Source organism: Solanum verrucosum, unplaced genomic scaffold, assembly GCF_900185275.1.
Source record: "Solanum verrucosum unplaced genomic scaffold, falcon-dt-bn FXZP01000177.1, whole genome shotgun sequence".
Taxonomy (NCBI): Eukaryota; Viridiplantae; Streptophyta; class Magnoliopsida; order Solanales; family Solanaceae; genus Solanum; species Solanum verrucosum.
Window position 1 is genome coordinate 27,139 of NW_026020401.1, and position 14,951 is coordinate 42,089.

The following is a 14,951-nucleotide window of genomic DNA, read 5'->3' on the forward strand; positions in this document are numbered from 1 at the left end:
ACATCAAAATATTCAATTTAAGTTAAATTTAAGACTACTTTTCACCAAATTTTATTTTTTGAGATAAACTATGAGAAATTATGTTGTTTTGCATTATTTCCAAAATAGGAAAACATATTAGATATGTTATATACGTATTAGATATGTTATATAGTCAGACATCTAATCTATAAGAACATTCTTATATAACAATATCTTACTAGGTTTTTCTTGAAATCAATTTTTTATGTTATATTTTACCTCTTTATAATAATTTTTAACCTATAACAACAACTAAACCATCTTTGTAACAATATTCATTTTTTGTTAAATTACCCATCTATCACAACAATCTTCTTTTCTGGTAATATAATAATTAATCATTTTGTAGGAATGAGATTCTAAGATTACGAATAATAGGTTTTCAAAATTTTGACCAATTATTTTGCGTGTGAAATATGTACTGCCTAGAGTTTAATTTTTTTTATACATTTAGTTATGAATTTATTAAAATTTTATTAACTTTTTCTTTAATTTCCAGTAAGTGAAGTATGCATATCTTTGAGATTTAAAATTAAATAATTTTGTTACTCGTTTTAACATTAAAAAAGAGAATTTATGCATGTTTTCTTGCCCATAACACTGAAATAATATTTAAATGTACAATTGTTATTATAGATATATAATAATAAATTTTAAAAAATTCAAATCAACAATGTTGCTATCGAGAGATTTAATTTTATATGCTAGTTAGCTGGTAAAGTAACCCTTTTAGAGTTTAGAAAACATTAATTTCTATAAGTAAACAATTAATTCCATTCAAAGAATTTTTTTAAAAACAACATAGATAAAGCAATGATCCCTAAGTGGGCAAGCAGTAACATAAAACTAAGCACATTTAAGGCGTGTATTAAATATAATCTACAAATATCTATAAGTAGCAAAGAAAAGAAAATCAAATTAGAATAGGATAACAGGAATTATTATCCGATTAAACAATTATTAAGATAATACAATTTTAACAACATATTAACTAATGGCAATGATATCAACCTGCGTTGTGGTGCAATGGTGGTGGAAATGTTTCACCCTTAATCAAAATTTTCAAATTTGATCCTTGGGTACGAAGAAAATCATGTTGAGAGCGTCACCCTCGAATGGACACTGCAGTGCGCGATCCGAATTTAATCAGAGTTCCAATATGGGCTCAGGACACCGGATTAAGAAAATAAAACTAATGACAGTGACAATTATTAGTAATAAAATAAATAAAAATCAATGACATCGTAAAACTCTTAATTTAGATGATAATAATTTATTTCTAAAATAGAAATTTGATTATGGTCCCTTGTCCTCTATCTATTACTGTCAAAGACTCAGAATTGTCTGTATCAACTACTATAAACCACCAAAATGGGCGTAATAAATAAATAAAATAAAAAAGAAAATACCAAAATGCAAAAATTATAAGTTTTACCCTTCCGTCTTAAAATAAGTATCATCTTAGTAAAAAAAAATATTCCAAAATAAGTGTCAGCATAGAAATTTTTGACAAAAAAAGAGTATATTTTCCCCCAATACATTCATACTCCATCTTTTTAATACTATTCAAATTTTCAAAAGACTCTATTGTTAAAGCATAGTACATTTTAATATCAAAATAATAATAATAATTTGCATGAATTAGTGGTGAAAGTGAACATTATTTCTTGATGTAATTTATGTTATAATAACGGTATGTATTCACCAACAATTTATTAAATAAGCGTCTGTTCAGTAAATTATATATTTTATTTATTAATTTTTTAATGAACGTGATTTTTGTTAGGATGACACTTATTTTGAGACGGAGGGAGTAAACGATTTAGACCAACTAAGATGTGGTGGCATCATTGCTTTGGTTATAGTGTCCATTTCAGAGACAAAGAGTGTTGGGTTCTAGTAATATTCAATAATAATTGCAGTTTAATTAGTAGAAGTCTATTTGATTATCATGGCTAATCAGACCAAAATAAAGAGAATGGTTAGTGTACACAAAAAGAAAAGGTCACCTTATTATGAAGTTTTATCTTTAGCAAAACACAAGCCAATCAGGTATAGTTATTATTAATTAGAGGCGTCAAACGGACAGATTGAGTTAAATTTGAGCGAGTCAATATAAGTTGAGCTGATAAATAAGCGAGTCACTAACCTATCTAAACGGATTGAACAAATTATATTTTTATAAGCTAGTTTTGTTGCCTCTAAATATAATGTCCTAAAGAAGTAAAGATGGAAATCAATACTACCTAGCAGTCAACAGTGGAAGTCATGAACGTATGATTAAACTCAAAAAATAACTGTGAATAAGTTGAAAAGTTTAAGGATATTGAGGCATACTCCTTGAATATGTAACTTCATATATATATATATATACTACTTACTATACTTTGATATCATTTATAAGTATTTTTTAGGACACTTGATAGCTTTTACGTGGTCGATGCATAGAAATTAAATTCTGAATACATAGGTCATTGATATCTACTTAGTAATTTTGGTCCAAACTCTCTATTTATATAAAAAAATAATTTAAAACACCATTTCAATATCTATAAATAATTTATTTAGAACCAAGTAAACTACATTTTATAGAATATAAATTCCAGTACATTGCATTTTCTAGAATATAAAACTCATAAACTCAATATTCTAATTCTAGCTTTGCCCATACCTTTGATTTATTTGATTAATAATAATATGTTGAACCTTATTTTGGTACAATTAATAAGTTGAACTTGCTGTATAAGAAAGATACCTTATGATCTGTTAGTGACTGCAAATCCAAGTCATGACATATGGACATAGAATTGTTGACACCCAATGTTGACCCTCCTCGATAGTAATTAATTCCCGAGCTTCTTAAAATTCTAAACAATTTGAAATAATTGGCTTTATAAAATTCGAAATAATTTTCAAGTCATTTTAAGTAGTTTTGTCATTTTTATAAATTTTAAAATAATAAACATGATATTTTATATAATTATGTGTCTAATTAGTATATTTTACGAATGTTCAAAAATTGTCTCAAAAGGATTTTAGTTTTATTTAAATATTAGGCTATTTGGTTTAAATTAATTAATAACTTATATTTCGAGTTAACTAGTTTATAATTAAGTTAATTTATATAATTATGTGTCTAATTAGTATATTCTATAAATATTTGAAAATCATATCAAAAGATTTTTATTTCTTTTAGCTAAGTGTTTTACTAACTTAGTTTAATTTAAATCATAATTACGATTTTGAATTGATTAGTTCATGTTTAAATTAATTATATTATTATCAAATTAATTACTTTATTTCGTTAAGATTGAGAAGCTCCTAAATTAATTATATTAATTCATCTTATTTGAAATATAGCCAAGTTCACTACATAACATTCAATTTTGGGCTAATTTTGTAATACACTTGGCTATGTTTATTACAAACATACCCATTTTCTAACCTCAATTTAAACCCATCCAAAGACCAAATTTGGGCCTTTTTACTTGTCTGTCAGCAGCCCACACGACCCACTCCTACATTCCCATTCCAATTCCCAGCCCAAATTCAATTCTAAAGAAACCCATTCCAATATAATTCCAATTAACCCATATGTAAAGCAGCCCAAAACAGACCCGACCCCGTATGCATTTTCTCTCCTTCACGCGGCGTGAACAACAACGTTCACAAACGTTTGCCAGCAATGTTCACAAATCAGAAGCGATGCAGTACACTGCTCATTTTGTCGTCTTCCTCATTTTCCCTCTGCAGCAGCGCGATTCAGAGCAGCAGGGCGACGTGCTTTCGTCCTTGTGGCCTCGAGATAGAGCCACGTTGCTCGCCAAGGACATGGGAATCGATCCCAACCGTCCTTCTACCCTTTCCTCTTCCGGAAATGGCCAAATTTCGGAAAAGGGGTGTCTCCCCTTAATGGTGAAAGGATTCTTGAGTTTGAATTGGGAGTGGGTCCATTCCTATCCGAATTTTATCCGTTTGCCCCCCAAAAAATTGGAACCCTAATTGCTCCCTATATAAATGTATTTTCTGTTCATTTGCAGGGGGGGTCATTTTTTTTAGTTGGACATTTAGCATTAGAGAAAATAGTTTTAGAGGAAAATATTAAAAAGGTTGGAAAAAAAAAATATAAAAAATCAGCAAGAGTTCATAGAAGAAGCAATTTGGAAGGCACAAAATCATATAAGAAATACTCCCTCATATTTCCTTCCTTTTCCGTGTGCACTGGTAGCCGGAGTTCTCAAAGAATTCTTGAAACCTTTGTGTGGTGGTAGAAGCTTCCTCGTGGTCAGCTCGTTTCCATCCTAGTTCGTTGCCTCGGAAAAGGTATACGACTTCGTTCTCCCTACGGTCATTCTCTTGATTCGAGTCTATTTATTTGTTTACTTAGTCATGTTGTTATGATGGTTCATTAAGGATAAGATTCCCTCGTATTATTGAAGCTTTGGTCATTTGCTTGTTGAGTATGATTCAAGTATGAATGTGTGGGCAATGAATGCATGTCGAAGTTGTTTTCTAGCCTAAATTTCTACTGCTCTTGTTCCTTTTCGGGTTTGCATAGTTGCATTTGGTCTTCGGATTGTTCTACTCGCCTTCGTTTATTTTTGCTCAACAAGAATCTGTAATAATGTTTAGCGTACGACGTCATATCCCTCATTCTTTCACCTTAATTTGAATGAATGAACTAAGATGTCAATATTTCGAGTCCGTGTGTGGTATCTGTTGCTGCTACCCTGAGTTCTTATATTGTAATGCTTACTGCTCACTTTGTTTCTTGACTTAGTAGGCTTGTTGGGTCGATTTCGAAGTGTAAAGCTCTATTTTCCTCCTCTAGATTACATACGCTCCGTTGTTAGTTTTGCTTTACAAGTTCGCCTTCCTTTGTTCACCCTTTTCGTCTCTTAAATGTTGTAATTTGAAGGTTTGTGTGTCTTTTCTTGCTGCTGTCCGACATTGAGTTTTTTTCTTCATCCTATAGTATCATGTATGGTCTAGCACTAATATGCATTTTATTTTCTTTTTTTCGGTTTTGACTTCTCATCTGTTAAAGGTTTTCTTGTTGTGTTGATGTTAGTTTGGATTTTTTTTTTCTATCTCTATCGATCCAGATTTCCCCTCGTGTCAAAATGAATGTTGTCATATACACATTTTTCCTTAGTTGTAAATTAATACATTATTGAAACATGCTAGAGTTATGCATTTTTCCTTAGTTGTAAATTAATATATGCATTTTTTCCTTAGTTGTAAATTAATATATGCATTTTTCCTTAGTTATAAATTAATACGTTATTGAAACATGCTAGAGTTATGCATTTATCCTTAGTTGTAAATTAATATATGCATTTTTTCCTTAGTTGTAAATTAATATATGCATTTTTCCTTAATTATAAATTAATGCGTTATTGAAACATGCTAGAGTTATGCATTTTCCTTAGTTGTAAATTAATATATGCATTTTTCCTTAGTTGTAAATTAATATATCCATTTTTTCCTTAGTTGTAAATTAATATATGCATTTTTCCTTAGTTATAAATTAATACGTTATTGAAACATGCTAGAGTTATGCATTTTTCCTTAGTTGTAAATTAATACATGCATTTTTCCTTAGTGGTAAATTAATACGTTATTGAAACATGCTAAAGTTATGCCTTTCTCTGTTTATTTCTCTTTATATGAGGACAAATTTATGTATCACTCGACTGATTTAATCGAAGGAGTGCTCTAAATGAGTTTTACTTTCTGTATTCTTTTCATTTTTTTTTAATTTTTTTTAATTTTTTTGTATGTGATTATGATTTAGCCATTAAATTGATATAGTTTATTGATACTTTCACCGTGCCTTTTTCAGACAACGTGGGTCTCTTTTAAGTCGGGATTGTCTTCTTTATTTAAATGGCTTAATTATTTGCAAAAAGTGTGTTGCGTTTTTCTTGGCTCGAATGTTAAATTAATTTTTGCTAGTTTTGAATGCAGCCTCTATTGGCTTATGGTGGTCTGTTCTAAAGTGTTAAATTTCCTTTTTTTTTTTTTTTTTCTCCCGTTAGATGACATGTGATCTAATTCCTTTTCTTTGTTTGGGTACAACCTGCCGGTTGAGTCTCTTGGACTCTTACTTCTACTAGTTGCATTTCAAGTTGGGCTGTGAAGGCCCAAGATTCTTTCTTTCCAAAGTCCGTCCTTCTCAAATATATTGGCAAGGATAAGGCACCAGCGAACATGTTTTGAAGTTGGATGGATGTGAGAGCAGAGGAGAATTGGAAAGATTGGGCCAAAGACCCACTCTTTATACAAAAGAATTGTATTTTTGGGCATAAGCCTATTTAGTCATTGTGTTTATTATTTTGTTAGAATTTAGGACAGGTGAAAAATTGGGCCTAAGGCCCAAAGAAATGTCTTATATATTAGACTGAGACAGGTGTAGATGACTCAAATGGGCCAAAGGCCCAAAACGAAAATGGGCCCAAATATTGGTCCAGACGGACATAAACCGAATTTGGGCCTAACTCTCTTTCTCTCTTTACTTTATTGTGCTCATTTTACTCGCTAGTATTTGTCGTTAATCTTAAGGTCAAAAAATTCAAATCCCCGAAAGACGCTTATTTCGTTTTAATAACTTTACCAAATCAATCACCTTTAAAAAGGACTTCAAGAATTTTTGCAAGGAAAATACCTCACTTAGATGTTAGTATTTCAACATTTTTCTTTTTCCCCTCTGAAATAGTTTTGACTACAAAAAAGTTCAAATTTGCAAGATGAGTTAAGTTAAATTATTTTAGCCAAATGATCGATTGTCGGATAACCACATTAGTGGACATTCTAGGTGCTTTTAAAACCTTCCTAGAATGTTAATAAGAACCTCGAACCCTTTTCAAGTTTTCAATAGATTTACTGTTTTAGTCTTTTGAAAAATAATAGTTTTCTTGATTTTTCTTAAAAAATTAAGTGGCGAATCTAAATCAGTCTAAAATATATTTTCCAAATAAAACAAGAATGATGAAATGTCTCTGCAGAAAACCTTTCCCACCTACTGATTACTCTTGTTGGTCCCGTCCGAAGGTTATCGGAAATAGTCTCTCTATCCTCACAACGTAGGAATAAGATTAAGTACACATCACCCTTGACCCCACTTATGGGATTATACCGGTTATGATGTTGTTGTGGTCCTGTCCCAACTTGGCTAAATCAATAATTTGCACCAAACATGCATGACTTTCACTTCACTCATACTATGACCTAAACAAAAAAAATCCTCCAAAAGGTTCTCTTATTGTCTCATTGTTCTGTTACTTTTAAGCCTTCCAATCAGTTTACCTTGCTTCATCTTGCAGTTAAGCTTCTCCATATTGAATTAATTCATACTCAAAATGGGATGGACAAAATCTACCAGAAGAAAACTCTCTTTGCTCATAATCACAGCCATCGTCTTAACCTTCTTAGCCTTCATTTTTCTCTTGTATACCGAAAGGATCACAACTATTTCGAGGTTTAAGCTCAATTGTCCCAAAAGAAATTCTGCAGGTGTACCATCTAGTTGATTAATTTCGATCCCAATTGCTGTAATTCTATTGTTTTTTTTGTCATTGTGAACTTTTTTTGGTTTCTTGTCTTAATAGATGATAGAGCATTGGAGAGCGATTCAATAGACAATCCAGGAGACGATATTCTTGATTTTGATCCTGATGAATGCAGTGTCAATCATGGGAAATGGATCTTTAATTCTTCGATTAAGCCATTGTACACAGACAGGACTTGTCCTTATATTGATAAACAATATTCTTGTATTAAGAATGGTCGAAATGATTCATATTATCTTCACTGGGAATGGAAGCCTGATGACTGCATGTTACCAAGGTTAGCAAGTTACTCAAATTTCAATTCTCTGTTTCTTCGTAAAATTAGTCCTATGTTGCTCAAACTTTTCAAAAAAACGCCACTAGATGTATGTTAGATCCTTCAAAAGTAGATGGAAGTTCACACAACACATTGCAAAATGACATCTTGACAATTAATTCAGGTTTGATCCCGAAGTTGCCCTGAGAAAGCTTAAAGGGAAAAGACTAATGTTTGTAGGGGATTCACTACAGAGAAATCAATGGATATCTTTTATTTGTTTGGTTGACTCTGTAATCCCAAAAGACAAGAAATCCATGAAACGAGGCCTCGTTCATTCTGTATTCAAAGCTAAGGTAATTCACCATAAAAATCTTATCTTGTTCAAGAATTTGCTTAAACAAACACGGGATTGAAGTTCGAAAAAAATGTGATGTAACAGGAATATGATGCCACCATTGAGTTCTATTGGGCACCATTCTTAGTGGAATCTAACACCGATATTCCTATTAAAAGTGATCCAAAGCAGAGAATTATCAAAGTGGACTCAATTTCTCAGCGTGCCAAAAATTGGTTAGGAGCAGACATTCTTGTTTTCAATACTTATGTTTGGTGGATGAGTGGACTCAAGACCAAAGCACTGTAAGTTCTTTAATCTCGTGGAAATTAGAATTAAGGAGCTGTCAGAACATTCTTTTCAAAACGGACTAAAAAAGTAAAGTAAGACAAATAAATTGAAACAGAGAGACTATATACATAAGAAAAAAGTTGACTGATATGCACATTATAATTTTAAACTCATTAAAAAAATGCAGATGGGGTGAATTCGAAAACGGAGAAGAAGGTTATGAAGAATTAGAAACAGCAGTTTCCTACAGAGTAGCATTAAGGACATGGGCAAATTGGATTGATTCAACAATTGATCCAAGCAAAACAAAAGTTTTTTTCACTACAATGTCCCCTTCACACCAAAAGTAAGTCGTCACGACAAACAAGCACATCAATTTCTTATTAAAATCGCGTTAAATTCTGTAGAAATTAAACTCACACAACCTTTTGCTATCAGAAATAAAGAATGGGGGAACGTAAACGGGATCAGGTGCTTCAACGAGACGAGACCAGTAACGAAAAAGGGTCACTGGGGAACTGGTTCAAATAAAGAGATGATGAATGTTGTTGCTAGTGTCATGAGGAGAATGAAAGTTCCTGTTACAGTATTAAATGTAACGCAACTATCTGAATACAGAATCGATGCACATACGTCGATTTATGGTGAATTGCAAGGCAAATTGTTAACAAATGAGCAAAGAGCAGATCCATTGCATTTTGCAGATTGTATACATTGGTGTTTGCCTGGAGTTCCTGATACTTGGAATCAGTTGCTTTTTGCATATTTGTAGCACAAAAAAGTGTAATGCTAAAAAGTCTAAATAGAGTGAAAGAAATTCTTTGGTAAATTCTTGTAACCACACTGAACGCAAAGAAATGTTTGGTTGGTCAAACTGATTTGAAAAATAATGTAATTATTTTTTAAACAATGACTTCCCGGGTTGTTTATAGGTCGGTTTGATCCAGTTTATGTATTACTAGTTTGGTTTATGATTTTTGGTTTGTAAACGGGATAAAATGATAACCAAATCAATAAGATATTCGTCATCCATTTTCAGCTGATTGCATTTTGGTTCTTAATGGTAAGTTTTTAATTTAACCGATAAGAATATGTTCCGCTATTTTATTTTATTTTTGCTTTTTTCTTGTTTTCATTTGTTCATATATATATATACACGCTTTTGTGCATAAAAATCTTACATAAATTACAAGAAGGGAAAAAAATTCTAATAACCTATTGCTAAAACAAATTTGTTTTCTTTGTGGTTAAGTAGCAAACTTGGATATAGTAGCACTAATTCAACAACTATAAAATGCAAAGAATGGAAAAACGATAAGGCATGCCACCTCATTAATCTCTTTATAGCATTGTTGAATTTTATTGTGAAGATTAGCGAGAAGATCTCCTATCATTTTTATTTCTCTTTATGTGAATCGTTCTAGCTAAAAAAATAAAATCCGTATAGGTAGTTTTTCTTTAACTTTTATAATGCTAGATTTAGGGTAAAATATAATCTATTTTGAAATTATTCTTTCCAAAACATCTTTATGAATTTTGAATAAGATAAAAGAAAACTTGAAAGGAAGAATGAAATATTCCTTCTTCAATAGAATATGTTTTTGATAAAGATTAGAGTGAAATTTACTATGTGACAACATGCGATTTGATTCAATTTAGATCGATTTTTATTTAAACTGTGACCACCTTTAGTAACAATAGTTCAATGTAATAATTCACTATTTATTAGTATATCAAATTCGCTTGTATTGATTCGTTATACATATACATCATAGAAAACAAATGCAACACATACAAAATGAATTGACTCATTAATACAGAACAAACCGATATAGTTACAAGCAAACAAATACAAAGTAACATATAACACATTTTTTTTTAAAAAAAAAGACACTAAAACTTTGTAGAGTTGAAGTAGGTACTCTCTTTATTTTTGATAAATACATAACACGTGTTTATCCGATTAGGTAATTTTTCTTCGAAAAAAGAAGGGGAAATTTTCACAAATAACCACTATAATAAATTTAATTACTATATTTCATAGTTATAATTTGCATATTTACGGGTTGTACCTACAGTTTAAGCCGTCTCGTTTATATAATTCGCGGGTGAGTTTGTATAAATCAGTTGGTACATTTGTATAATTGAATTATTTTTGTATAAACTCGAAATAACTAATTTATACAAACACAAACATTTGAACATTAAACAGTTATACAAATTATATTATACAAAAGTTATACAAATTTCAAATTATACAAACTCAAAATAACAAATTTATACAAACACAAACATCTGAACATTAAACAGTTATACAAATTATATTATACAAAAGTTATACAAATTTTGAATTATACAAACTCAAAATAACGAATTTATACAAACACAAACATCTGAACATTAAATAGTTATACAAATTATATTATATAAAAGTTATACAAATTTTGAATTATACAAACTCGAAATCCTAGCCCACGTAATTATTACTGAATATTAATCGCGAGTGGTAATTAACTAAAATTATAGCTATGATGACTAATTTTAACTTAATACAAAAAAGTGATTTCGAAATGCTTACGAATCCAAGCCCATCTGTGAAAGCCCAACAATCTCTTCTCGTATTTTCGAAGTTAGAGTTCAAATTTCTGGAAGCTTCGGGAACCTAATATAGCTGATTCCTTGTTCCCCAAGTTCCCAAAATCAGAACAAAAACAAAATTTCGACATATTTCTATAGAAAAGAATGTTGTAGGAATCAGCTATGGCGGGAGGAGGAAACTTTCTTCAGAGGGTCATTTCTTACGTAGCCAACGAGTTGATCGTCAATGGACTCGCCAACAAGTAATATATTGTTCTTTGCTTTTGGTTTATTTTCTTTTCTATTTATATTTCAGTATTTTCTGTAAAGGGCAAATGTGTATTCGAATATATTCATACAATCGATTGAAACATGTTAAACCTGTTTGCTAAACATACTCTGTTATTGTCTTCAGTTAACAATTTATAATCTAGCTCGCTCTTTTCAAGTTTGAAGTTATCACAAAATGATCGAGTAAGGTAGGGATGACGATGAGGCGGGGGCAGGGTAGTTAACAGTGTTTGCGGGTTGAGTTTAGGCCATAAATTAGCCCAACATAAAGTTTAGGGGTGTACGGAGTAAAACTCGTTAAGTTGATCAGTAATGAGGGTACATAAATTCAATCATTAATTTTTGAATTGAGAGAGTTCACCAATGTGTTTGGATTGTCCTATCAAGTGTGGGGGTTGTTGTTGTTGTTGGAGTATCCTATATCAAGTTTGGGGTTGTGGTTTTAGTATATTTCATCTTAAGCTTGCCAAAGATGGCTCTATAGGCTTGTAGGTTGTAATGATTGTGAAGATGATGGAAATTTAGCATTATCATACAGCCATACACAATCTCTATTTTATCTTCTTTTTTATTGAGAAAGTTTTTAGTATCTGTTGCACTTTTGTGTTGTGCTGGCTTGAGGGAATGATTTTCTTCCCTTCAAAGTGAGTTGTGTGTTCCTTTATGTTTTATTTTTTGATAACATTGGTGTTTGTACCATCTTGGGTGCTCTTCGACTAATTTCAATTTCAACAAATGAAAAGACAAAAAGGAATTTCTTGCAGCTTTAGTTATACAAAATATTACTATGAAGTTGTTGCATTTCTATTGTAGCTTTTTGGGCAAGTTATAGGTTCAATAGAGGCAGTCGTATTTATAAGTATTACCACTTCTCGCTTACGTTGCTGACTACTTGTAGACCTCCTTGTTGATAGAGTGAAAATGATGTTGTGTGCCAGGAACTAATTTTGTAGGGAGTGTTTGGAATTACTTCATGTGACTGACCTATCAAAAGAAAAAAAAAACACGTGACTAGTTCTCTGTTTAAAAGGATGAACTATTCCTACAACAAGTGGAAACAGATCCTGCTGCTACCATGGGAAATCTATTTTTTCTTTCTTTTTGGGATGTCCTCTAGTATGAAGCCTGAGATATTATACTGATTGATTGTCATGAAAATATGTCCACTAACTGTATCTTTCTTTTAATCTCAGCCAAACTTTTCAAAGGTTTGCCGTAAGGACCTCGAAGAGAATAGATGATATATCTAAAATTGGTAACTAATAAACCAATATCTCTTCCTTGTTCTAGTCAAGTTTTCAGGCTGTTCTGAGCACATCTGTTTTCATACATGCAGCTGTGCAGACTACCTCGAAGAGAATAGATGATCTATCTAAAATGGGTAACTAATATACCAATATCTCTTCCTTATTCTAGTCAAGTTTTCAGGCTGTTCTGAGCACATCTGTTTTCATACATACAGCTGTGCAGACCAAGCGAAAAATTGCTGACCAGATCAAGGATGCGTCAAAAAACTTTGAGGTTTTAACTGTGAAACTCTTAAAAGTAATTATAACGAGTCTCAAACTAATGAGTAATTTACTAACTGATAATTTTTCTGCAGTCTTTCAAGAACAAGTAACTTGGAAGCAATGGTGTAAGGATGTACAAAGTTTCCTTTTTTCTCCCTAACTAATATTTTGAAGAAAATTGAGTCCTTGTTTCTGTGTGACTACAAAGCCTCGAGGATAATTGCAGTTCTGTAATGTGGCTTTGTTGCACATGGCGGTGTAGAAGTGATCTTAGTAATGATGCCATAATGTTGCATCGTATTGTTTTCCCATTTTTGTCGCTTTTGTGATGCGTTTTGCAAAGTCGCTTGTCAATTTCGAATCATGCCTCTAGAAAGCATGTGAAAAAAGTGCACAGAGTAGTTGCTCAAACTTTGGTGAATCTATGCTCTATAGCTTGGCATTTTATCTTTTATGTACAGGAGAGGCTATGAGAATTGAGAACTATGCACACCTTTAGTCTTGTACTGAATTTTCTACAAGCACACAGATTTTGGAAAAGCATTTGTTCATTCTTTTTGTAAGCTTAAATTAGCCTTGTGATTTGACCCTCTTTCTTTGTAGGTTTGGCCTTTCATATGCCCATGATCATAAATCATAATTTAAAAATATCAAGTCATCTTAAAATACAAAAATAAAATTAGGTTAAATATTTAATTGACCTATGTAAAACTAGAACATATATCCAATATTATTGTTAGCCTTTAGTGTCGAATTGATCTTTTTTTCTTTATTATTAATAGTATTGCTTTGAGTTTTTTTTTTGAGTTACTAAGATATGTGGGCTATCTATAGTTCTTATTGAATTATTTAAAAAAATTTGTCTAAAACATGAAATAATATGTTAAGATAAAAATTCTGATAAAGTTTAAGAAATATTTGTAAATTATATCACAATTGTATACATATAATGTTATAGATTGGTTTGAATTCTTTTTAGTTAAAACCAAATCAAACTAATTATGATCCATTTTTTTTCAATATCAAACCACTAATCAATTGTTATTATTCAATTCAACTCAAATAATCAATTTAGTGCAGTTTATCGGTTTTCCTTTGTACCCCTAATACTCATTATGAAGTGTGCATGGCTAATTTTGAACCAGTCTTTTCTGATGACCTAACAAGTTCAAATGGTTAGACTGTCTACGTCCAATGAGAGTTTATGTACACGCTAGAGGATTATAGTGACTTTTTTTTTTTGGTTTTCCACTTGATGTTCGGAGCTCATATTAGAGCCCCGATTAAATTCGGATTGCGCACGGCAGGGCCTATTCGGGAGTGGCGCTCCCAGCAAAATTTTCTCCATACTCAGAATTCAAACTCGAGATCTCTAATTAAGAGTGAAACAGTTTTACCACTACACCACAACTCATGGTGTATAGTGACAAAACTGCTTCTTATAAAGTCTTGCCAAGATGTACAAGTTAGGTTTTATTTTTTATTCAATTAAAGTCAACATTTGTTACTTAGAAATTAGAATACTACAAATGAATATTTTTTTTAAAAATAAAATAAAAAATAGAGAAAACATAAATGGGGCAGGACTTTTTTTTTTTGAAAAATGCTGAACAGAGCAGAGCAAGGCAGGTAAAAATTTTAACGGGTGAAGGTTTATCCACTCTGCCCTATTTACATCCTTATTAATATATATAGTGTTTAAGAGTCGTCCCACTTGACTCTAGTGTTATGACCTTTGAGGTCGAACCATTTTTCGTGTGTTTTGACTAATTCCACGGGATATTTATCAACTTCCACTATCAACAACATATATGAGGTAACTGTCCACCCAGACTAGGACAAGTGAGAAGAAACACCTATTTTTTGTTTATCTTCATTGAAATTTGAATATGAGATTTTATGGGTTTCAACCATTTCATTAACCATTAGGCAACACCTTCGGGTGCAACCCCAAATCCCCAATTGTATTTGGCTCTTTGCTTTTATTAATATATGAGAATCTTGAGTTTGCATCATCTTGGAAACTCAAAATCATGCACCCAAAACAAATGGTTTTGCTTGCTTTTTATATCTGTGTGTTAATATTGAAATTAACC

The 14,951-nt window shown here is 31.4% G+C and overlaps 2 protein-coding genes across 2 annotated transcripts; both read left to right on the forward strand.

Annotated features, from left to right (window-relative positions):
• Window positions 1-7,382: 7,382 nt before the first annotated feature.
• On the forward strand, window positions 7,383-9,313 carry LOC125840005 (protein trichome birefringence-like 3). The gene is made up of 6 exons (XM_049518985.1): window positions 7,383-7,536; window positions 7,632-7,869; window positions 8,033-8,204; window positions 8,291-8,490; window positions 8,664-8,822; window positions 8,915-9,313. The coding sequence occupies exons 1-6, from the start codon at window positions 7,383-7,385 to the stop codon at window positions 9,246-9,248; spliced, it is 1,257 nt and encodes a 418-aa protein (XP_049374942.1). The 3' UTR covers window positions 9,249-9,313.
• A 1,881-nt stretch (window positions 9,314-11,194) lies between these two features.
• Window positions 11,195-13,187, forward strand: LOC125840008 (uncharacterized). The gene is made up of 5 exons (XM_049518988.1): window positions 11,195-11,316; window positions 12,538-12,599; window positions 12,807-12,865; window positions 12,948-13,037; window positions 13,071-13,187. The coding sequence occupies exons 1-4, from the start codon at window positions 11,237-11,239 to the stop codon at window positions 12,963-12,965; spliced, it is 219 nt and encodes a 72-aa protein (XP_049374945.1). The 5' UTR covers window positions 11,195-11,236; the 3' UTR covers window positions 12,966-13,037; window positions 13,071-13,187.
• Window positions 13,188-14,951: the final 1,764 nt, after the last annotated feature.